The 23,698-nt window shown below is 34.0% G+C and overlaps 2 protein-coding genes across 12 annotated transcripts in view; one reads left to right on the top strand and one right to left on the bottom strand.

Annotated features, from left to right (window-relative positions):
* LOC123558608 (F-BAR and double SH3 domains protein 2-like) overlaps positions 1 to 9,669 on the top strand; it is a 115,958-nt gene extending 106,289 nt beyond the window's left edge. For 3 of the 10 annotated variants that reach the window (XM_053544181.1, XM_053544186.1, XM_053544180.1), the window contains one exon: positions 2,958 to 9,669. In XM_053544181.1, coding sequence (XP_053400156.1) covers positions 2,958 to 3,110 — 153 coding nt within the window. In that variant the 3' untranslated portion in view covers positions 3,111 to 9,669. The remainder of the gene's footprint in view (positions 1 to 2,957) is intronic. The other 7 variants (XR_008371103.1, XR_008371102.1, XR_008371104.1 and 4 more) reach the window with 7 other exon arrangements.
* A 3,502-nt stretch (positions 9,670 to 13,171) lies between these two features.
* LOC123557830 (lymphocyte-specific helicase-like) overlaps positions 13,172 to 23,698 on the bottom strand; it is a 31,889-nt gene continuing 21,362 nt past the window's right edge. For both annotated transcript variants that reach the window (XM_045349549.2, XM_045349550.2), the window contains 5 exons: positions 22,862 to 22,978; positions 22,171 to 22,330; positions 21,542 to 21,654; positions 20,783 to 20,879; positions 13,172 to 19,716 (listed from right to left, as the gene is read on the bottom strand). In XM_045349549.2, the coding sequence (XP_045205484.2) occupies positions 19,679 to 19,716; positions 20,783 to 20,879; positions 21,542 to 21,654; positions 22,171 to 22,330; positions 22,862 to 22,978 (525 nt within the window). In that variant the 3' untranslated portion in view covers positions 13,172 to 19,678. The remainder of the gene's footprint in view (positions 19,717 to 20,782; positions 20,880 to 21,541; positions 21,655 to 22,170; positions 22,331 to 22,861; positions 22,979 to 23,698) is intronic.

Below are 23,698 nucleotides of genomic sequence, written 5' to 3'. Positions count from 1 at the left end.
ACAAACTTTCAAAAACTTAATATTTCAAATGAAGTTTATTTTTATTGAAATATTGCAAAAAGATGAACTTAAAAAAAAATGTACATTTAGCATTTTGAATGGTTAGTTCAAAGTGATGGAACTGGTGAAGAAAAGTATCAAAATAAGCAAAAAATACAAAAATACATTTGAGCCTTACCATGGGAAAACCAACATAGTGGGTTTGCGACCAGCATGGATCCAGACCAGCCTGTGAATCCACGTAGTCTGGTCAGGATCCATGCTGTTCGCTTTCAAAGCCTATTGTAATTAGAGAAACTGTTAGCGAACAGCATGGATCCTGACCAGACTGCGCGGATGCGCAGGCTGGTCTGGATCCATGCTGGTCGCAAAGCCACTATGTTGGTTTTCTCATGGCATGGCTCATATATTAATCTTACATTCATGGTTTGACATTTTATCGTAATACTGAATTAAGTCTTCTGGTTGGATTAGAGATTCATTGTTTTCCCAAATATTATGCCAAGTAAAATCCTATGCTTAATGTACAAAACAACCCTCAAGATTGGCAATTTGAATGGTGACCAAAGATTTGGCAGTTTTCACTAGGGCAAATGCAAAATGATCTGCCTTGGAAGAGATTGACAAACTGCAATGGGAATTTTCTGGGCCTTTTGTGAAGTAAATATGCTTTACCAGGTTATAATAATTAGCAATGTTTTCTAATAACTGGCAGTTTTCTCAATAATTGTTTAGAAAAGTATACTTAGTTATAGTATAACTCACAGAAGTAAAAAGAAGTAGTAACTTGTCTTTTTCATTTTTATGTTTTTAGCTGTAAATGCTAAATTTTATTGTACCCCCCGAACAACAAAGTTGTAAGGGGGGGTATACTGGTTTCAGGTTGTCTGTCTGTCCGTCCGTCCGTCTGTCCGTAGACACAATATTGTGTGCACCATCTCTCCTCATCCCCTTGACACAGTTTAATGAAACTTCACACAAGTGATCAGTAACAACAGTAGGTGTGCATGGGGCATGTTAGGTTCTTTCAGAAAAAAAAGTTGCAGAGTTACGGGACTTTGATTTTTGTTACTATACTATATACATAGACACAATCTTGTGCGCACCATCTCTCCTCATCCCCTTGACACAATTTAATGAAACTTCACACAAGTGATCAGTAACAACAGTAGTTGTGCATGGGGCATGTTAGGTTCTTTAAAAAAAAAATTGCAGAGTTATGGGACTTTGTTTTTCGTTAACATACTATGTACATACAGTCTACATATGCAATCTTGTGCGCGCCTAATCTTCCGAACCCTTGCACACAATTTAATGAAACTTCACACAAGTGATCAGTACCAACCTAGTTGTGCATGGTGCATGTTACGTTCTTTTAGATAAATATTCTGCAGAGTTATGGGACTTTGTTTTTTGTTAACAAACTATGTACATACAGTCTACATATGCAATCTTGTGCGTGCCTAATCTTCCGAACCCTTGCACACAATTTAATGAAACTTCACACAAGTGATCAGTACCAACCCTAATGTGCATGGTGCATGTTACGTTCTTTTAGATAAATATTCTGCATAGTTATGGGACTTTATTTTTTGTTACTATACTGTATACATACAGTCTATATACATACAGTCCATATAATTATGCAGTCTTGTGTGCGTCAGATTGCAATGTACTGTGTCAGTGCATGCGGAGGGTACATTCATCACCTTTAGTGATAGCTCTAGTTTACCTTCCATGCACACACTCTGATATGAGTTGTTTTAATAACTTGCATGCAACCTGTGTACAATGGGTTATTTCTTTTGATGATTAAATTTTTGATTTGCATGATACCTTGTTGCTTGAATGCTCTTGTACTTTTTAGAATAACATTTTGGTCAAAGTAGTATTTCATACAAAATTAGTTTTGTACCACATCTTTTAGTCAGCAGAATTTGTGTAATATGTGTAATCCCTTTGTATAAGGATTCATAAATCATCAATATGCACCTACTTGAGAATAACTTCCTGAAAGCTTTGTATCCATCAAATGTATGGGCAAAAATGTAACCAATCACTGTACAGTAAGAAATCTGTTGGATTACATAGCATAGAAAACATCTGACGTGTGTAATGTGAAAGTACAGAGATTTGAATAAATTTCCATGTAATGAATTCAGTAATGGACAGGTCTTGTTAAATTTTTGTGAAATTTTATAATTTATTACCAAGGGTTTTAATTACATTCAGGCTTAATTTATATTCCATTGGGGGAATTACATAAAATTACATACATTGCATTTATATATTATTGAGATCAGGGGAATTCCATTGTTTTAATAAACCAGTTATAGATTTAAATTATGATAACAAAATTATATAATGGAGGGCTTTGTATGGATTATTGTGAATTCTAACATGACCAGCTAATAACCTACGTACTTGTAGAGAAAAATCTCCCTCTGGGCATTCTGCAATAAACCGCCCTTTAACTATGCTGCGCGCGCACCGTGTTTTGGCTAAATGCTGCGACATAGCACGCAGTTGTAATTTACGTTTGATGGAAATACTCCTCTGATTCTCCTCTACCGTTATTTGAAGTACGTCGTGTTAAAATCAAAGAATTAAGTATCTAAGTAAGGTTTATCATAAAAAAAAACCTCTTTTGTCATTCTTATGCATAGAAATATATCACTCAGGCCTTCTGCCTTCATGATATATTCATATGCATAAGAACTCCAAACTCGGGTTATTCTGTGATAAACCTAATTTTGATACTTACTATTTCTTAAATATACCAAGGATGTAGGAAAGATGGAGTTAGCCCATGAGGTTGAATATTAAAGCATCTGAAAGAAACATTTGACATCTCGAGGGTTTACACGTGAAACTGTTGTTTACTGCGACTCATACGACACTTCTGCTTCTCTTTGTTATAATTGTTTATAAAACACAATTACTTTATTGATTTTCAGCATCGCAAGAAAGTGAGATTTGGCATGAAAAATTACTACAACCGTAACCAAGTTGACAGTTACCATGACGATGCATTCTACAATCAACATGACATCATTGTTGATGAATACGATTCAAGATTTGATGATGATCGTGAAGAATCTTTCGTCTGATGTGTTCATTTCTTTTGATAATTTTTCATGAAGTTGGCAATCTCAAAAACTGTGATCGTAAAAGGAGGTGGTGGTTTGACAGTCAAAGCTGTGTTAGCAGACACCTTTGTTATGAAGCTTTTTGTTTTAAAAGCAGCAACATTTTCATGTTGTCTTTTTCACATATAATTTAATTTATTTGTTTTTAACAGCCACCTGTCCTGTTATTAGAGTCCTGGTTTAATTGCTCGTTTTAGTGGCTGCTTAAAATAGGTTAGAATGTAAACTTAAAGCATGAAGCTTTACCAGTAATTGGAATGGTTACTGTTAAAAGCTGTTTATTGCATTTTGCATATTTATTTTAAGTTTATGTCTGAGGCATTGTAGATTAACCCTTACCATGCTAAATTTCTATAATGAACTTGTCCATCTTTGAATTTGGACAGTACCATTAACTATTAAAAGGGGTGCTTATCAAAAAGATACTGACTGAATAGTGAACATTGAAGATCATGATCAGACTGCATGGATGTGCAGGCAGATCATGATCTACACTGGTCGCAAAGGTAGAATCAATCATGTCCAGCATGATAAGGGTTAAAAAAGCATCATTTTCATATGTAATATCTGAAGTTAGAGTTTTGAAACTGTCTAATATACATAAAAATAGCACAACATCTTTTGATATTTGTTTCCTAGACAATCATGTTAGATTTTTTTTAGCTTGTAAAGCCTATTGTTCTTGTATTTTGTGCTATAACTTTATAATAAAAAAACATTTTTTTTTTCATAGATTGCATAATAAAAATTGAGACCAAGATATTTTATAAGTAAGGGACCATTGTATTTTTATAGCACAATTTATTGGTTATAATAATTATATACTATTTTAATAAATGTTTGGCAAATCCTGACCAAAAATATTTTGCATAATTTAATCAGGAAAATATTTAATATTTAATGAAGAAATTTCAGTTTAAAAGTTTTAGTTAGTTTTAGTATAGAGTTGTAAAATTCTATTTAGAAGTTTTATGAAAGAATAGATTTTGTTACATTCTATACCTGTTCTACACAAGTACATTTTATAAGAATAAATGTGAATATCCTGGGCATTGCTTGTTGACTGAGTAGCATCATGTAAAATTATTGTTTGTATCAGTAATATACACCTGACTTTTGACAATAATTACCCCAAAGACATTTTTGACATGCTCATATTGAAAGAAATCCATTTAATGGAATACTGATTGATGGTGATTGATGTTACACTTCTAGTTGATTTAACCCTCACCCTGCTAAATTTCTATAATGAACTTGTCCGTCTTTCAATTTTGGACAGTACCATTAACTGTTAAAAGGGGTGTTTACCAAAAAGATACTGACTGAATGGCGACCAGTGCAGATCATGATCTACATTGGTCGCAAAGGCAGAACCAGTCGTATCCAGCATGATAAGGGTTAGGTACTGTTCATAGAATTAGATTCTGCATGCTCCTGTAGAAAACAGAGCAGTCACTGACTGACACAAGACCTGACTACAAGGTTATACAACAGAGCATGGAATCCAGTCTCAGAATACAATCTCTCCATTGGTCCATTTCAAATTGTTTACCAAAATCAACCAATCAAATGCTAGAGTATCCAGACTGGTTTCCAAACTCTGTTTCATAACTTTGAGCCATGAATTTAGTCCGTTCTATATCTGTTTAGACACAAGCCATAATATTGTGAAGATATTTATGTAAATATGTATTTAGACTCAAATCATTGTATTTATAGTTTAGTAATTTTGTACAGTTATGTTTACATTGCACATTTAGTCAGTTTTATGGCTAGAAAATAATTCCTTTGTACAGAATGTACAATAAAAAGTATATGAATTCATCCCACATTAGGTATTGTTAGCAAGTGGTGTTGTTTTTGGACGTCCATTGTGTTTATAGATTTGTATTGTCATGACTGCCAAAATCATTTTGTACATTTAGAATTGACATAATTTTACAAGAAGTGGCTGTCAAGTCATTACTCGCTCACCTAATGTTTGCTTTAATAACCTGAATATGGGAGAAATGGAATCAGTGGACTGTGGGCCTAAATAATTCAGGAGGTTAGGAATGTACAAATATTATGCATTTTTGGTTATCAGACAGCAATCTAAAACTGTAATATCAGATTTTTTCATGTGATCAAAATGTCGTGATTCCTCCTATAAAAAATTGTCCTGCATTTCCGGAAATTCCTCATTCTTCCGGTAATGGATGATCTTCAGTGGAGAGGTAACACACGATCTGTTTTGGAAAATATAGCTTTAAACTGCATTTTATGTAATAACTTTGCTTCTTAAGGAAGCGGACCTGTATTCATTGCATACAATTTTGGCATTTTCCTACAGGACCTGGTATCGAAATCCATGCATTTATGACCAAAGAAGAAATCTCAATTTGGACATGGGGAATGCATAATTGCACAGAAATTGCCGAGTATCTGTTAATAGTCCTCTTCTTTGATCAGCGAATTAATAGACAAAAAAAATTGTTTGTATATTCATGACCAGAACATTGTATCTGGTGGGCATTTTAAGATATTCTTTTAGAAGCAATTTGTGGAAGTCATCCATTTTACCAAATTTGTATCTGTCCAACAGGGTTTTCGGATATTTTAAATGTTAAAGATGTACTAGTGTTATAAACGTTGTGCTAAAATAGAGAACATATAGAATGCCATACTTAAAACCTCTAGTCATTGATGTGTCAGTGTTGTGTTAGAAGATGAAACTGTGTGTTTTTCATACTACTGTGAAATCATTTAATTTCGTTGGCATGAAATTTCTTGGTTTTGCCAAGAAAGTCTATTTCACTGGAATATGACTGGATTTTCACCTGTCAAGATTGGAGTTTTGCTTGTTCAATGGGACTTAATTTCTTGGATTGACACAGTCATGAATTCTATGAAAATTAGCCCCCCATGAATATAAATGATTTTACTGTAACCATTTTTTATCATTGTTCAAACTACCACAAATCACAATACATGATTATGTTTACTGTATCATAGATATGTTTTATGTATTTTTACGGTAGCAGTATAAAACAATAGCAGTGTTACGTTTTCAAAAATATGTCCAGTCACAAATGAAATTTTCTTTTTGGGCCCCAAAAGTGAGGTATTATTATACAGTAATTGCAATATTTGTAAGTTACTATTTGTCTCATCTATAACTTTAGTTGAAAATAACACAAAGGTTTAATATGATGAGGCTTGTTTGAGCCTGGTCTGTACTGTGCAGGCCGAAGGCAAGGAGTCTTACATTAACCCTGTAACAGTCGGGGCATTTGTGTTTCTTAAACTCATTCTTCTTGTTCCTTCTTGAATTAATGGATATTTATTTTATGTTGCATTTATTAAATCTATTATGAGACCTATAAACTTACCATTTTAGTTGAGTTTTACCTCTACTGGCACTGAAAGGAAAATATTGGGGTATCTTGTAGAAGTCATACTCTTTTCACAATGTACAGTTCAACCATAGAAAGATTTTGTTTTATATACACAGTTATTATATTGTTGTACAGTGTTTTATATGTGCTGATGTGTCAAGGGGACCTGGCATTATCACGTTAGTTTATCTATGCATAGATTTTAAATCATTCCATATTAATAAACTGTAGAAACGAAGAATTTTACCTTATGTTTATGTTTACTGCAAATTTATGTCTTATATTAATGTTTACCAGTGTCTATGTTTACCTGTGTTTATGTTTACAGTCTTAAAGATCTGTTTTTGTTTTCTACGTAAAATTTTATGTTACCTTGATCTATTGTATATGTTGTAGAAAGTTTTGTATAGGAATATAGATGTTATAAATAGATATTTCATGTGCGATATTATTTTAAGGTCTGTTTAATCTAAGTGTATTTTGATATTAAGTTGGCAGCCTGGTTCATGATAATGTAAGCCAAAGCTTTTATTTTTTTATATAAAATTTTAATAATCTCTTAAATTAATCACAGCTCTTGATGTACAAGACTTTTCTATTTGAACCAATTAAGGAATCAAAAGTTGTGAATAAAATGGTCCATTGCCTGATTGTTATTGAAAGTTTTTGTCGTTAACTAAGTTTTTTGTCAGCGAAACTATCAGTATATATTGATGTATATGTAAAATTTCACAAAGAAAACCATTAGTCATGGGCATTAAGTTCAAAGTCAGCAAAATTAATGTTTCAACTTATTTTGAACCATTTTTTTGTAATATTAATACATCTCATTTTAACCATGGTTAAGAAAAGATCCAGCTATTTTTGTACCAATAAACAGAAATTTTGACCGATTCCAAACTTACGTTAACATTTTCGTCTAAGTAGGTCTGCAATGTTGTAAAGTAGGAGTAAAATGGCAGTGTTTCATTATGATTACACTTATTTTCATTTATCACAAGGAATGAACTTTGTATACAATCTAGACTTTATATAAATTTTAAACCAAGTTTTATATTTAATGTTCATGGTTATTTGGAAGTTTAAAAGCATTGGCACCTTTATAAAACACTTATATTTTGTCACTGCTACTAATTATGTATCAGATCTGAGTGAGTGAGTGAGTTGGGTTTTACGGCGAATCGACACAAAATGGTCATATATCGCCGAATAACAGATCTGAACACTTATATAGTGTATTAATCAGAAAAGGAATCTTTATCTGACCTATTTTGTATAAACAGATCTGTCCGGATGTGTTCATGATATGCTTTTGAAATATTATTACATTCAGTACAACTTCTCTGTAGTGGACATTGGTGGAGAAGACTAAAATGTATTGGGCTTATTTATTTTGCACCTTGTCTATCCATAAATAAACCATTTGGTTTCCAATTAATGTTAAGAGAATGCTTGGGCCTACAGTGGTCAGACTTCTTGGAATGTTTGCATGTGGTCAGAATATGACAAATGTTTTTTTTTGGGGGGGGTCAGTAGGGCAAAGGTTAATGTCACAGTGACCTAGTCTTAAAATGGTTTCCACTCAGTAATTGAAGAAACCTTAGGCCTAGTGCCTGCAAACTTGATAGGAAAATTTCCTGTGGTAAGATCAAGGTCACTATTGAAGGTCAAGTAAAAATTGATTCCAGTCCATATTAAACTTAATATATAATTATTATGCATTGATGGATCATCTTAGTGATATACAGAAATGTTCCCCATGACGAGACAGTGTGTCAATACATGACCTATGCTTTTCGGTCAAGGTCACTGTTGAACGCTTTCCACCTGTAGGGGACTTCTGTATTGCCACTGCAATACTGGGTCACTTGTTCTTCATTAAAATTGCTAGACAGGAATAAAAGATGGACGTTACATGTAGAGAATTTTTACACACTTATATGCACACATTTATTGATATCTTGAGGCATTGTGGTCCAAATATTTGGAATCCTATTGTTTATATATTTCACTTTTTAATTTAAAAGCAATATTAACAATATGATTCCAAATATTTTATATATTAATAATAGTTTTAAAAATTCCTTTACATCATGTGTAATACACATAATTGAGCCGTGCCATGAGAAAACCAACATAGTGGGTTTGCGACCAGCATGGATCCAGACCAGCTTGCGCATCCGCGCAGTCTTGTCAGGATCCATGCTGTTCTCTAAAGGTTTCTTTAATTGCAATAGGCTTTGAAAGCGAACAGCATGGATCCTGACCAGACTGCACGGATGCGCAGGCTGGTCTGGATCCATGCTGGTCGCAAACCCACTATGTTGGTTTTCTCATGGCACGGCACATATTTTGAGGGCTAAGAATAGAAATACTATCTGCAATCTTTTTCTGTACATTTTTGTATTTTGATAGTCCATTTTCGCCCTACATCCTCAGATAGTCCATTTTCGCTCTACATCCTCAAAAATTGTTTTAATGTTTGTATAATTATGCCGATTCTTTACTGTTTGACTTATAGTTTAGCTAGGAACATGGTTAAGAATTTTTATTTTGGTTGAAATGTAGATCTGGTTTATATCATGTGTTCAGTAGACTTGTAATTGTAGAATTTTTAATAAAACATGTACTAGACTTTAGTGACCATTGTCTAAAATAGAGAAACTAAATAGCCAAAAGTAGTGTAAAAAGTGAAACAAATAGGCAAACCCTAAACTTAAGACTGTATTTGAACCAGGCTCAGTTGAAGTAAGGAGATAAAACACAATATAATCAGACAAACTAATAAGTATTGGAGAATGAAAATTCTCAAGAAAATAACTATCTTTATTTTATTGTCAAGGGCTTACATACCATTTTATCATTTTACTATACTTTAAGCTGTGAACCTCTCATTTTCAGAGAATAATATAACTAGATTGCAACAAAAAGTTTTATTCAATTGTTTCGCATTAGATCTTTGAGGTTTCTTTTTACGTATATATTGTCATAGCTTTTATTTGTATAGATACATGTCATGTTATTATACATTGTGTATATAGACACATCTGTTATGTTTTCTCATAGACATGTGGTTGTTTTGTTGAATTTTATGGCAATGTTGGTATTATTGTGATAAGCAAAATATACACTGAATATTTCAAGTGCTTTGCTTGTTTTGTTTCCATATCAATTTATTTTTAGTTTCTGGCCACATCTCCAGTTAGGCAGAGTTAGAACAGTCTAACAACCCCAGCTATTTCACAAGGCATTGTGTGGACATTTTTCATTTCACAAGATTTGATACCCGTCATAAAATGCAACTTTACAGCAATCATTCACAAGTCTTAACATTCAGATGGAGTCCAGTGATGGGTGCCGCTTAAAAACCAAGGAAGCTTATGGAATTGAGGAATCTTCCGGATCTTGCACAATCCTCCAACTTAACAAGAGCTGTCCGTAAGACAGCCAAGCTCGACTATTCGAAATATTGTCACAGAAGCAGGAAATTATTACCCAAAATGTTAAATATCAAAAGAGTTTTAAGTTCGAAACGGGACATAATTTGACCAAAATGCATATCAGAGTTATGGGACTTGATGCTATCAACTAGTTTAATAACCCCGAAGAAACATGTTAAGTTTCAATTCCATATCTGCATTAGTTTTGGAGATAGTAACTTGCATGTAAAACTTTAACCAGAATTTTCTAAGTCCAAAAGGGGGAATAATTTGCTCAAAATACATGTTAAGAGTTATGGAACTTGACCCAGTGAGGTTGGTAACTGACCTAGAAAAAGAATAAATAAGTTTCAAAGCTATATGCCTTTTGGTAATAGCTGTATGTACTTGCACGCAAAACTTTAACCAGGATTTTCTAAGTCCAAAAGGGGGCATAATTTGCCCAAAATACATGTCAGAGTTATGGGACTTGATTCTATCAACTAGTTTTATAACCCCGAAGACAGATGTGAAGTTTCAATTTAATATCTGCATTAGTTTTGGAGATAGTAACTTGCATGTAAAACTTTAACCAGGATTTTCTAAGTCCAAAAGGGGGCATAATTTGCTCAAAATACATGTCAGAGTTGGACTTGGCCCAGTGAGGTAGGTAATTGATCTAGAAAAAGAAAAAATAAGTTTCAAATCAATATGCCTTTTAGTAATAGCTGTATGTACTTGCACGCAAAACTTTAACCAGAATTTTCTAAGTCCAAAAGGGGGCATAATTTGGCCAAAATACATGTCAGAGTTATGGGACTTGACCCAGTGAGGTAGGTAATTGATCTAGAAAAAGAAAAAATAAGTTTCAAATCTATATGCCTTTTAGTAATAGCTGTATGTACTTGCACGCAAAACTTTAACCAAAATTTTCTAAGTACAAAAGGGGGCATAATTTGGCCAAAATGAAGGTCAGAGTTATGGGACTTGGTCCTATCAACTAGTTTTATAACCCCGAAGACATGTGAAGTTATGGAACTTGACCCAGTGAGGTTGGTAATTGACCTAGAAAAAGAATAAATAAGTTTCAAAGCTATATGCCTTTAAATGATAGCTGTATGTACTTGCATGCAAAAACTTAACCAAGGTGTGACGCCGACGCCGACGCCAGGGTGAGTAGAATAGCTAGACTATTCTTCGAATAGTCGAGCTAAAAATAATTAAGTCTTATAGAGTAGTCGATCATATGGTTTTTCTATGGTAACTATAATTATTAAGTCTTATAGAGTAGTCGATTGTATGGTTTTTCTTTTCTATGGTAACTATAATTATTAAGTCTTATCGAGTAGTCGGTCATACGGATTTTCTATGGCAACTATAAATAAACTTACATATACGCACATTATATGTTGGGCAAATTCATGTATGTTCAGCAAGCAAATTTGATGAATTGGTATCCCCCGCCGAAAGGGTTTTGTGGTGAGGAATGGCAAAAAAATATATCCGGCAAAAAGTTGAGGATGTTACTTAGAAGCAAATAATTTCATTAGTCAAAATCAATTTAACAGAAAATGAATGCTATTTTTTGGTTGGGTGGGGGGTACAAAATATTACATGATGATTATAAATATTGACGGAAAATTAAAAAAAAGAAAAAACTGACCAATTAAAAAAACAAGAGGGCCATGAAGGCCCTGTATCGCTCACCTGACCTACTGACCTAAAAATCATCAAGATTAACATTCTGACCAAGTTTCATTAAGATATAGTCATAAATGTGGCCTTTAAAGTATTAACTAGCTATTCCTTTGATTTGACACCATGACCTAGTTTTTGACCCGACATGACCCAGATTAGAACTTGACCTAAAGATCATCAAGTTTAACATTCTAAGTTTCATGAAGATACAGTCATAAATGTGGCCTCTAGTGTTAACAAGCTTTTCCTTTGATTTGACCTGGTGCCCTAGTTTTTGACCCCACCTAACCCAGATTTAAACTTAAGCTATAGATCAAGATTAACATTTTGACCAAGTTTCATTAAGATATGGTCATAATTGTGGCCTCTACAGTGTAAACTAGCTTTTCCTTTGATTTGACCTAGTGACCTAGTTTCTGATCCTACATGACCCAGATTCAAAATGGACCTTAAGATCATCAATATTAACATTCTATCAAAGTTTCATGAAGATACAGTCATAAATGTGGCCTATACAATGTTAACAAGCTTTTCCTTTGATTTGACCTAGTTTTTGACCCCAGATGACCCAATATCGAACTCGTCCAAGACTTTATTAAGGATGACACTCTGATCAAGTTTCATTAAGATTGGGCCAAAATTGTGACCTCTAGAGTGTTAACAAGCTTTTCCTTTGATATGACCTGTTGACCTAGTTTTTGACCCCAGATAACCCAATATCAAACTCATCCAAGATTTTATTAAGGGTAACATTCTGACCAAGTTTCATTAATATTGGGCCAAAATTGTGACCTCTAGAGTGTTAACAAGCTTTTCCTTTGATTTAACCTGGTGACCTAGTTTTTGACCCTAGATGACCCAATATCAAACTCGTACAAGATTTTATTGAGGGTAACATTCCGACCAAGTTTCATTAAGATCGGGCCAAAAATGTGACCTCTAGAGTGTTAACAGTCAAATTGTTGACGACGACGACGGACACAGGGCGATCACAAAAGCTCACCTTTGAGCACCCGAGAGCTAAAAATGACAGGCATCACTGAAGTATGTTGGTTCATATCCATTTCAAGTTTCATGAAATTCTACTAGCTTGTTACTGAGAAATGGCTGCGGACGTGGATTTTTCATTAAATCAAGGGCAATAACTAAGGGAAATTGACCCATCAAAAAAAAACTTGACGGGCATCATTGCAGTATGTTGGTTCATGTTTATTTCAAGTTTAATAAAATTCTACCTGCTAGTTACTGAGAAATGGCTGCGGATGGATGCACGGACATCATTTCAATACCCTCCTCCCGATTTCATCGGTGGGGGATAACAACTTGAAAATGCAAAGTTAAAACATGCTCTTTTTCTAATTATAACTGCCAATTAAACCAAAATGTATTCTTGAATTTCATTATTTCAGACTACATCATGTAGTCACTCTATATTGTTAGCAGTTCTTTGCCATCATGGTGAATGCTAATAAAACTGCTAGTCACTAAACTGTATCGATAGTCTTATATAAAACAGACAAAAGCAGACTAGATTTCCAGCTTTTATTTTTTTCAAAGTTACTAGATAAAATACTGAGTAACTATTCTTAAACTCTGAACCAATGGTCTGTGAAGAAAGAAAAATGTTTCTCCAGCAACAATGTGAACACAGTCCCTGGTGGTTCAAAAATATTGCAAATATTCACAGTTCTAAGTAATTCAGGTAATGATGATGAAAATTTGAACACATTTGTTGGTGGCTATTGAATAAACAAATAATGGTTTATGAAAGTAACAATTACTGGAAGATTTGCAATCAACGAAATGTTATACAAAAATTTGATACAGTACATGAAGGAGTAAGTGTGTTTATGTGCATTTACAAATGTTACAATGCTAACTTATAATACTGGACAAGGAAAATATATATAAAGTCTGTAATTTCTTTAGTTATTGCCATTTTTAAAATATTTTTTTTTACATTTTAAAGCTGCATGCCTTCATCACCTAGAAATTCCAACAAAAGGAAACTTTAAACAAGAGAACCATGATGGTCCTGAATCGCTCACCTGTTCCCACATGACCCAGTTTAGAGTATGATGTCGTTTTTTCTATTATTTGATAAAGTGACCTAGTTTTGGAGCTCATGTGACCCAGTTTTGAACCTGACCTAGATATTATCAAGATAAAAATTCTGACCAATTTTCATGAAGATCAATTGAAAAATATGGTCTCTAAGAGAGGTCACAAGGTTCTTCTATTATTTGACCTATTGACCTAGTTTTCGAAGGTACGTGACCCTGTTTTGAACTTTATCTAGATATCATCAAGGTGAACAATCTCACTAATTTTCATGCAGATCTCATGAAAAATATGACCTCTAGAGAGGTCACAAGGTTTTTCTATTTTTATACCTACTGGCCTAGTTTTTGATCGCACGTGACCCAGTTTCGAAACTGATCTAGATATCATCAAGGTGAACATTCACATCAATTTTCATTAAGATCCATTGAAAAATATGGCCTCTAGAGAGGTCAAAAGATTTTTCTAATTTTAGACCTACTGACCTAGTTTTTGACCGCAGCTGACCCAGTTTCAAACTTGACCTAGATATCATCAAGATGAACATTCAGACCAACTTTCATACAGATCCCATGAAAAATATGGCCTCTAGAGAGGTCACAACGTTTTTTCATTATTTGACCTACTGACCTACTTTTTGAAGGCACGTGACCCACTTTCGAACTTGACCTAGATATCATCAAGATGAACATTCAGACCAACTTTCATACAGATCCCATGAAAAATATGGCCTCTGGAGAGGTCACAATGTTTTTCTATTATTTGAACTACTGACCTAGTTTTTGAAGGCACGTGACCCAGTTTCAAACTTGACCTAGATATCATCAAGGTGAACATTCTGACCATTTACATGAAGATCTTGTGAAATATATGGCCTCTAGAGAGGTCACAAGGTTTTTCTATTTTTAGACCTACTGACCTAGTTTTTGATGGCACGTGATCCAGTTTCGAACTTGACCTAGATATCATCAAGATGAACATTCTGACCAACTTTCATGAAGATCCCACAAAAAAATGTGACCTCTAGAGTGGTCACAAGCAAAAGTTTACGGACGCACAACGGACGCCGCGCGATCACAAAAGCTCACCTTGTCACTTAATGACAGGCGAGCTTAAAAATGCCGTGCTTCACGAATTCTTTTTTGTACAGGCTATAGTGCACCAACAGGACTAAAGACTTAAGAACCAAGTCTTCAGACCCTATCGTGAAATGGTTAGGCAGTGGTATTGGTACGTTGTACCTTACTATTATCTCACATCATGTTAGTACTTAACTATTTTTCCACATCATATTAGTATGTTACCATATATAACATATTAGTATCATATTGGTACCTACCTGTATCTTGCATCATATAAACATCTTGCAAAATTAAACATTGCCGACTGTTCTACAATAACCAAAGCAGACTAGATTTCTGTTAATTTTTTCTTGAAGTTACTAGATAAATTATGAATTAGATAAATGTGGAATAAGCATTCTGTACCTCAAAGAAACGGATAACTTGTGAATATCAAATATATAACAAAATTGTAACTGACAGTTTGTAACGAATGAAATGTAACTCGTGGTTTGTGAAAAATGAAATGTAACTAATGGTTTGTGAAGAGTGAAACAAGAGGACCATGATGGTCCTGAATCGCTCACCTCTTCCCACATGACCCAGTTTTGAGTATGACGTCGTTTTTTCTATTATTTGACATAGTGACCTAGTTTTTGAGCTCATGTGACCCAGTTTTGAACTTGACCTAGATATTATCAAGATATAATTCTGACCAATTTTCATGAAGATCCATTGAAAAATATGGTCTCTAGAGAGGTCACAAGGTTTTTCTATTATTTGAACTATTGACCTAGTTTTCGAAGGTATGTGACCCTGTTTTGAACTTTACCTAGATATCATCAAGGTGAACATTCTCACTAATTTTCATGAAGACCTCATGAAAAATATGGCCTCTAGAGAGGTCACAAGGTTTTTCTATTTATATACCTACTGGCCTAGTTTTTGATTGCACGTGACCCAGTTTCGAAACTGACCTAGATATCATCAAGGTGAATATTCAGATCAATTTTCATGAAGATCCATTGAAAAATATGGCCTCTAGAGAGGTCAAAAGATTTCAATAATTTTAGACCTACTGACCTAGTTTTTGACCGCAGTTGACCCAGTTTCAAACTTGACCTAGATATCATCATGATGAACATTCAGACCAACTTTCATACAGATCCCATGAAAAGTATGGCCTCTAGAGAGGTCACAAGGTTTTTTTATTGTTTGACCTACTGACCTAGTTTTTTAAGCCATGTGACCCAGTTTCAAACTTGACCTAGATATCATCAAGGTGAACATTCTGACAAATTTTTATGGAGATTCATTCACAAGTATGGCCTCTAGAGAGGTCACAAGGTTTTTCTATTTTTAGACCTACTGACCTAGTTTTTGACGGCACATGACCCTGTTTCAAACTTGACCTAGATATCATCAAGATGAACATTCAGACCAATTTTCATACAGATCCCATGAAAAATATGGCCTTAAGAGAAGTCACAATGTTTTTCTATCATTTGACCTACTGACCTAGTTTTTGATGGCACGTGACCCAGTATCGAACTTGACCTAGATATCATCAAGATGAACATTCAGACCAACTTTCATACAGATCCCATGAAAAATATGGCCTCTAGAGAGGTCACAAGGTTTTTCTATTATTTGACCTACTGACCTAGTTTTTGATGGCACGTGACCCAGTTTTGAACTTGACCTAGATATCATCAAGGTGAACATTCTGACAAATTTTCATGATTTATGGCCTCTAGAGAGGTCACAATTTTTTTTCTATTTTTAGACCTACTGACCTAGTTTTTGACCGAACGTGACCCAGTTTCGAACCTAACCTAGATATCATCAAGATGAACATTCAGACCAACTTTCATACAGATCCCATGAAAAATATGGCCTTTAGAGAGGTCACAAGGTTTTTCTATTATTTGATCTACAGTCCTAGTTTTTGATGGCATGTGACCCAGTTTCGAACTTGACCTAGATATCATCAAGGTGAACGTTCTGACCAATTTTCATGAAGATCTTGTGAAATATATGGCCTCTAGAGAAGTCACAAGGTTTTTCTATTTTTAGACCTACTGACCTAGTTTTTGAAGGCACGTGACCCAGTTTCGAACTTGACCTAGATATCATCAAGGTGAACATTCTGATGAATTTCCATGAAGATCTTGTGAAATATATGGCCTCTAGAGAGGTCACAAGGTTTTTCTATTTTTAGACCTACTGACCTAGTTTTTGAAGGCACGTGACCCAGTTTCGAACTTGAACTAGATATCATCAAGGTGAACATTCTGACCAATTTTCATGAAGATCTTGTGAAATATATGGCCTCTAGAGAGGTCACAAGGTTTTTCTATTTTTAGAGCTACTGACCTAGTTTTTGACGGCACGTGACCCAGTTTCGAACTTGACCTAGATATCATCAAGATGAACATTCTGACCAACTTCCATGAAGATCTTGTGAAATATATGACCTCTAGAGTGGTCACAAGCAAAAGTTTACGGACGGACGGACGCACGGACGAACGACGGACACCGCATGATCACAAAAGCCCACCTTGTCAGTTTGTGACAGGTGAGCTAAAAATGTTCTCAAAAAAAAAATAAATAAAAAAATAAGTGGCTGATGGTTAAAAATATTAACATATACATAAGCAACTATCATACAGATGATTAAAGATCTGAACACTTTGGCTAGTGGCAAAAACAAATTATTGTGTAAGAAAGTAACAATTACTGGATGATGTACATTTATAAACATAGTAATGATCAACAAGTATGAATTAAAAATTTGATCTAGAGCATACGAGAATGTATATATTTACAAGCATTTTCTAAATTTTACAACCTCTGTTCTTCCACAATCTTTGACAAGCAAAAATAAACAGAAAATCTGTAATTTTGTCAGTTTATCATTTTCAATACAACAGTCAGATTCAAATTTTTACATTTTAAAGATGCATGCCTCCAGATTCATGTCAAATGTTTTTAATCAATTGGAAAATGCTTTAATTAGATAGTAATTTACCATAAAAAGACATTCTTAAATGAGTCTGTGTGTTTTAAACAGGAAGACTATCCATTAACACCCATTTGGTTGATAAAATACATAGAAAACTCTCAACAGTCCCAAGTCATACTATCAAAATCTGATAAAATATGGAAGGAATTTAGCAGTATTTTATACAATGCACATTAAAATTTCTTCTTAAGAAATACTTGTGACTCATTTTTGATTACTGTCTATTTTATGTTTTGTAATCTGGAGGCATGACCCTTTAAGAATAAAGTGAAATTTCATCATCTCCCTGTTTTAATCCTTTAATGTTTTGCAAATTGAACAAACAAAATCTTCTGTATCATTGCATTCAGTGGAGAAGACAACTTAAATACTTGTAAAGAAATAAACAAAATGGTAAGAAAATCATAACCATGTTTAACAAAAGCTAGTAAGTTAACAAATGTTATTAGTATAAAACAGAAACCAATAAAACAATTGAAATAGCACCATGTTTTCTCAACAACAGAAGCACTCTGTTCTAAACAATACTAATATTTCTAACTATTGTGGGGGTTTACTTATAAAACAGTAATTTTCTATGTGCCCTCTACCACTGAAAATATAACTAGAACAGCATCCACTGGAAGGTGTTGGCACATCCTTAGATAACAAAAAAGCATAATCCACTACTGATTGCCTCAAAGCTTTCGTTCATTACATACATCAACACATCACCTATGAAATTTTAATTCAATCCAAACTTACAGTGGATGTGGAATCACAGCCTGATGTGACAGGATCACATTAACTTTTAACAAGAGCTGTCACTAATGGTGACAAATGCCCCCGCAGCGCCTTGACCTTTGACCTGGTGACCCCGAAGTGAATAGGGGTCATGTACTCAATAAGTACTATTGGCATGTGAAGTTTGAAGGTCCATGGTGCAGTGGTTCGCGAGTAAAGTGCCTTCATGCAAAAAGTTAACATTGTGACAAACGAATGAACAAACGGACAGTTGAAAACTAATATGCCTCCCTTTGGGGGCATAAAAATCTTATCTTTATTTATACTATTCACTAAACCAGCAACAATTGTGGTAAACAATCTTGACTCAAATTTCTTTCCAAAAATTTGGAATGTATAAATTTTGTGTGACATGGCAAAAAATTCACACATCAACCTTGCAATTTCAGAATACCGTTATTTCTAGGAGATAATCTACATAGAAATTACTAAAATAAAGAAAACTTAAAATCTAAATTTGACCATACTGACAAACAGAGACAAATTGGAAAGCTCCAAACTCTATGATGCAGGAACAAAAACAAAAAAACAATCTATTTATCTACAGAATGTGCTAATAAAAGACTAAAATAATATAACACTAATAAAAATCTATTTAAAATTCTATTTTACTATTTATTATAACTAAAATCTGTATACCAGATACAGTTTAACGAGATTTTTACAACAATGATCCCCTGTAACTGTTTGAGATGCTTTTTACAACCATTTTCAACATACCTTTGGTTTACTACTAAAAATCTACACAAACAATAAATTTTACTTCAATCTAACTTCTATCATTTTGTTCCCAAATCAGTCACTGATCTGATAAAGCACTAAATTGGAGGAAGTATATATGTCTCATCCCTTTCAAAAAAGGCCCACATACATCAGCAAAAGTTTAGTGTGAAACTATCAGAAAATATATTCTCTAGCTATCACTAGAGATTTTACTAAAATGGTCTATTCATACAACAAACTTTGGTCAAGATTTTGTTCACATTATATTTGGTGTTGATATTTGTTATCTTTATGTTTACATCTCCAACCACATTGGTGATACTGATTATATCACTGTAACCATTGCAGAGAAGTTCTTCAATAATGTCTTCGTTATCATAGTTTACTTGGATTCTTGTTTTTCTTCTTTCTCTTGTTTTACTGTAAAGGTAAATGTCCAGACAATTAAACAGATATACAAAAGTTAAAAGATAATCAAACATTCCTAAACCGAAAACTCTAGAATGTATTTAATGCTACTCACTTACAGATGGGTGAAAATTTCAAGAATTTCTATTTTCACAGAATTTCTATCACTGAAAGCACCTAATACACCTAAAGGCTGCTTTAACGCAGGTAACTTGAAGGTTAAATGTTGTGATCATGATCTTTGACTTCTGTGACCTTGACCCTAAACCTAGTGACCAGGTCTGCAACCGGCATGTCTTCTTCAGGCCAAGAAATGAAGCTGTTGGTAAATGAAATATGGTGCAGACACTGAATAAGGCTATTTGAAATTTGACCTAAAAATGTGACCAAGAATTTGGACCTGGATCAAGCATAACTACTGTCATCTTGATTGTGAACATTTATATGTAAGTACTTCAAAATCAAAGAGCTGACTGACTCTTCACCTCCAAGTGTGACTTTGACCTTTGGCCTAGTGACTAAGATTGTGGACTCTACACATTGTTTGGTGAGGTAAACAACTGGTGCTAATTTTATGAAAGTCCTTCCAGCCATTTATCAGATGTTAAACTGTTTGACCATTGATCTGTGTGACCTTGACCTTAGACCTAGTGATAGGGGTCATGACTGGCTCTAAAAGTGTTATCAAAGTGAACATTTATGTTTAGTTTAAATATTTGAAAACCACTTTGCCAATCTGAAATGAAGCCAATTTAACTTTGACCTGGCAGCGTATCCTTGACTCATGACCTGATTAATGTGCTCTGCGTAGTCTTGATGAGGTAAAAACTTGATGACATTTTTTTTATGAAAATTGTTCCAGCGGTTTAGAAGACTTGGGAGTAGACACAAAGTTATGCCAGTAAGAAGAAAATTTTGAACCAAGTGTTCCTAAATATCATTCATAAATACTATATAGGTTGATAATTCTAATGCAGCAGTATATTAAAATCTATATTTTATTAAACATTATGTAACATTAAAATGACTGAACCCTGTGGTTCAATTAAACAGGAAGAAATACAATAAATCATTATACCCTTGTTCTTCTTTGATTTGTTAAATTCCTCAATTAGATCACTTCTGTCTAGTAATGCATCCAGGTCTTCTTTACTGAGTACTTCTCCATGTTTACCCTGTGTACAAACAGTATCCCATTACAATAAAGTTTTAAAGTACATCATGGCCAAAAAATATACCTTTTTTTTTTTTCATACTAAACACAACTCACTCCAAAATGGTCAGATTTACAAATATCATTCAGTTACTTCCGAGTTGCTGTTTTTGCTCATTTTGTTGGGTTTTTGAGTCACAGTGACACAATTGTGGCTATATAACAACTGCAAGTTTTCAATGGTGATGTAGACCGCAGTGCTCAGGTGACTCTCCTGCAGTTATTTCAGGTACAAATAGCCACCTGTGTAGATACAATAAGCTTCCATAAGCCAGCAGGATGGCTTCCTTGCAAGTAATAATGCTTTCAAACCACAGCAGTCAGGGCCTTGTGATTGACAGTCAGCCACTTGGCCAATTGTGGTGCTCATATTTAAGAAGCCAAATATCATTAACTTAAATCTGGTTACAGGTCACAAAATCTAGAAATATATTTTCACCACTCTTCCTCTTTTTACCATCAGGCAGTACACAATGGAGCATCAAATTTGTCAAAATGTACGTTGAAAACCACATCTCTCCATATTAAAGCACTACATACACAAAAAAACTTAGCAAAGTTATAGATATAACATTCAAAAGCATCCTAGGCTACAATATAACACATGGAATAATAGAAAGATACCTGTTCTACTACACCACAGTGGTCCTTAGATTTTAATAGTTCCATCAGTTCTTCCGGGCATAATGGCTTCACTTCACTTGTAAAATCCTGGTTTATACCAGACTTGAACTTTCCTATAGAATAAAATTACAGTAAACTTAACAGCTTCCAAACAGATGTAAATGTAGTCTTCCAGTAATTGTAATCAAACAAGAAGAATCTACATCAAAGATGGGTTAATAGACACAATACCAAATGGAGAAAGCCTTGGCTAAAATTCATCAGTGCTCCCAACTATAAAATCTTTACATTATAAAGGCCCCAAGATTCTACATATTCTATTACACAGCCTCTATATTAAACTGCAATGAGACATGTAAATTTGTAGAAGCACAGATTCATGATAAACTGAATTACTGAAAATTGAATATTTGAGCTCTGATGAATACAAACTATCAAATGTTCATATCCTGGATAGTAGTTTAAAACTACAACAAAATTCTTCCTTGCTCTTGGGATATTAAGTATCTGATATAATAAGTTGTTCCATGAAAATATTGTTATGGATGCTAATACAATCATTATAAAATTGGTATACAAACACTTCTGTAAAAGAGACCTAACATTTTGAGCTATCAACAATTCCTTACCTTTATGTATAACCATTTTCTCCAGTTTACGTTTCCCAGCTGCTCTCTCCACAATTTTCTGATCTATAGTGTTAGCAGTGACAAATCTGTATACCACAACAGGTTTGGTTTGACCTATCCTATGACATCTGTCCTGAGCTTGCAGGTCACACTGAGGGTTCTGTAATATAACACAGTTATATTGTTACTGTAAAGCACATGATGTTAGTTCATAGGTCACACCTGCACAGTTCAAATCATATAGCAACTTCCTAGCTAAAATGATAAGAGAAAGACCCTCTGTGCATTATTTCTGTCACCTTTTTAGAACCACAAACCTTCTACAAGACAGCTGGACAGTTTCCTGACAAAACAACTCAAGCACAGTTTGAACCCAGATGTACACAATTGATAAAACATCTTATTTTTTTTTTCATAATTATCAAGATGTGACATTCCTTATTGTAATGTGTCCTGTCACGAAGATTTTAACACTTACACAAGACTACAAAATATTGCAGATGATCTTCAACTCATAAATGTTGACCAATGGCAACAAGGTCAGAGTCCAGCATTAATACATCAAGATATCTCTTATTTTATCCTCTAAATGGACACTTTCAAATCATAACAGTTAATGGTACTGTCCAAATTGAAGTTCATTATAGAAATGTAGCGCAATAAAGTTTAAGAAATAAATGTCAAGTTATACCCAGTCACTGTCATAGATGATTACTGTATCGGCTCCAATGAGATTCACACCTAGACCTCCAGCTCTCGTACTTAACAAGAATACCCAAGTGTTTGGATCTGTATTGAACTTCTCCATCTAAAGTTTCAAATACAAACAAAATTTAAGTATGTATTTTTTCATATCTCAAAAAAACCCAACCAAACACAAATATCACACAGCAAACATTGTTCAAATGATACAAGCATGATTTTTTTGCTTTGCATACACCTGAATTTCTTGACTCTGTAATGGTCCCAAGCAGGCTCTCTCTCTCTATATATATAATCTAATATTTCAGCTAAATTTATGACGATTTATAAACATAGAAATTCAATAAATTCAAGATCTTTTTATAGTTTAGTTGATTAGCTGGGTTTAGAGTTGTAACAACACAATTTAGTTGTCAACTTTTTAAAGTTTTGATGGTAGATTTGATCTGGGCTTTACGACGCACTGCCATAATACAGATGAAATGGTGCGAAACAGGACTAAACATCTTGATTTCATATCTCCTTTATATCAAAATAAAAATATGTGGTATGGAATCAAAACTTCTATACTTGCTGGAATCAGAGAGATACAGCAAAACCAAGTGTTCACACTCTTATCAGATTCCTCTTACTGCTATATAATGGTAAGACAGTGGTTCTAATTCTTTTTATACATATGGTATGGATCTCAGTGGTGGAAGAAGACCCAATACTCTAGGCATTGTTTCTGGCTCATGCTGGTTTTTGGGTAGAACCACAGACATTCTATAAGCCTGCTAGATGGCTTTCTCACATGAAAGAATTCTTCACCTAAAGCCCATAGCAC

This window comes from Mercenaria mercenaria, chromosome 5, assembly GCF_021730395.1.
Source record: "Mercenaria mercenaria strain notata chromosome 5, MADL_Memer_1, whole genome shotgun sequence".
In the NCBI taxonomy this organism is placed as follows: Eukaryota; Metazoa; Mollusca; class Bivalvia; order Venerida; family Veneridae; genus Mercenaria; species Mercenaria mercenaria.
Note: the sequence above shows the minus strand (reverse complement) of the source record. Positions and strands in the feature narration are given on the sequence as shown.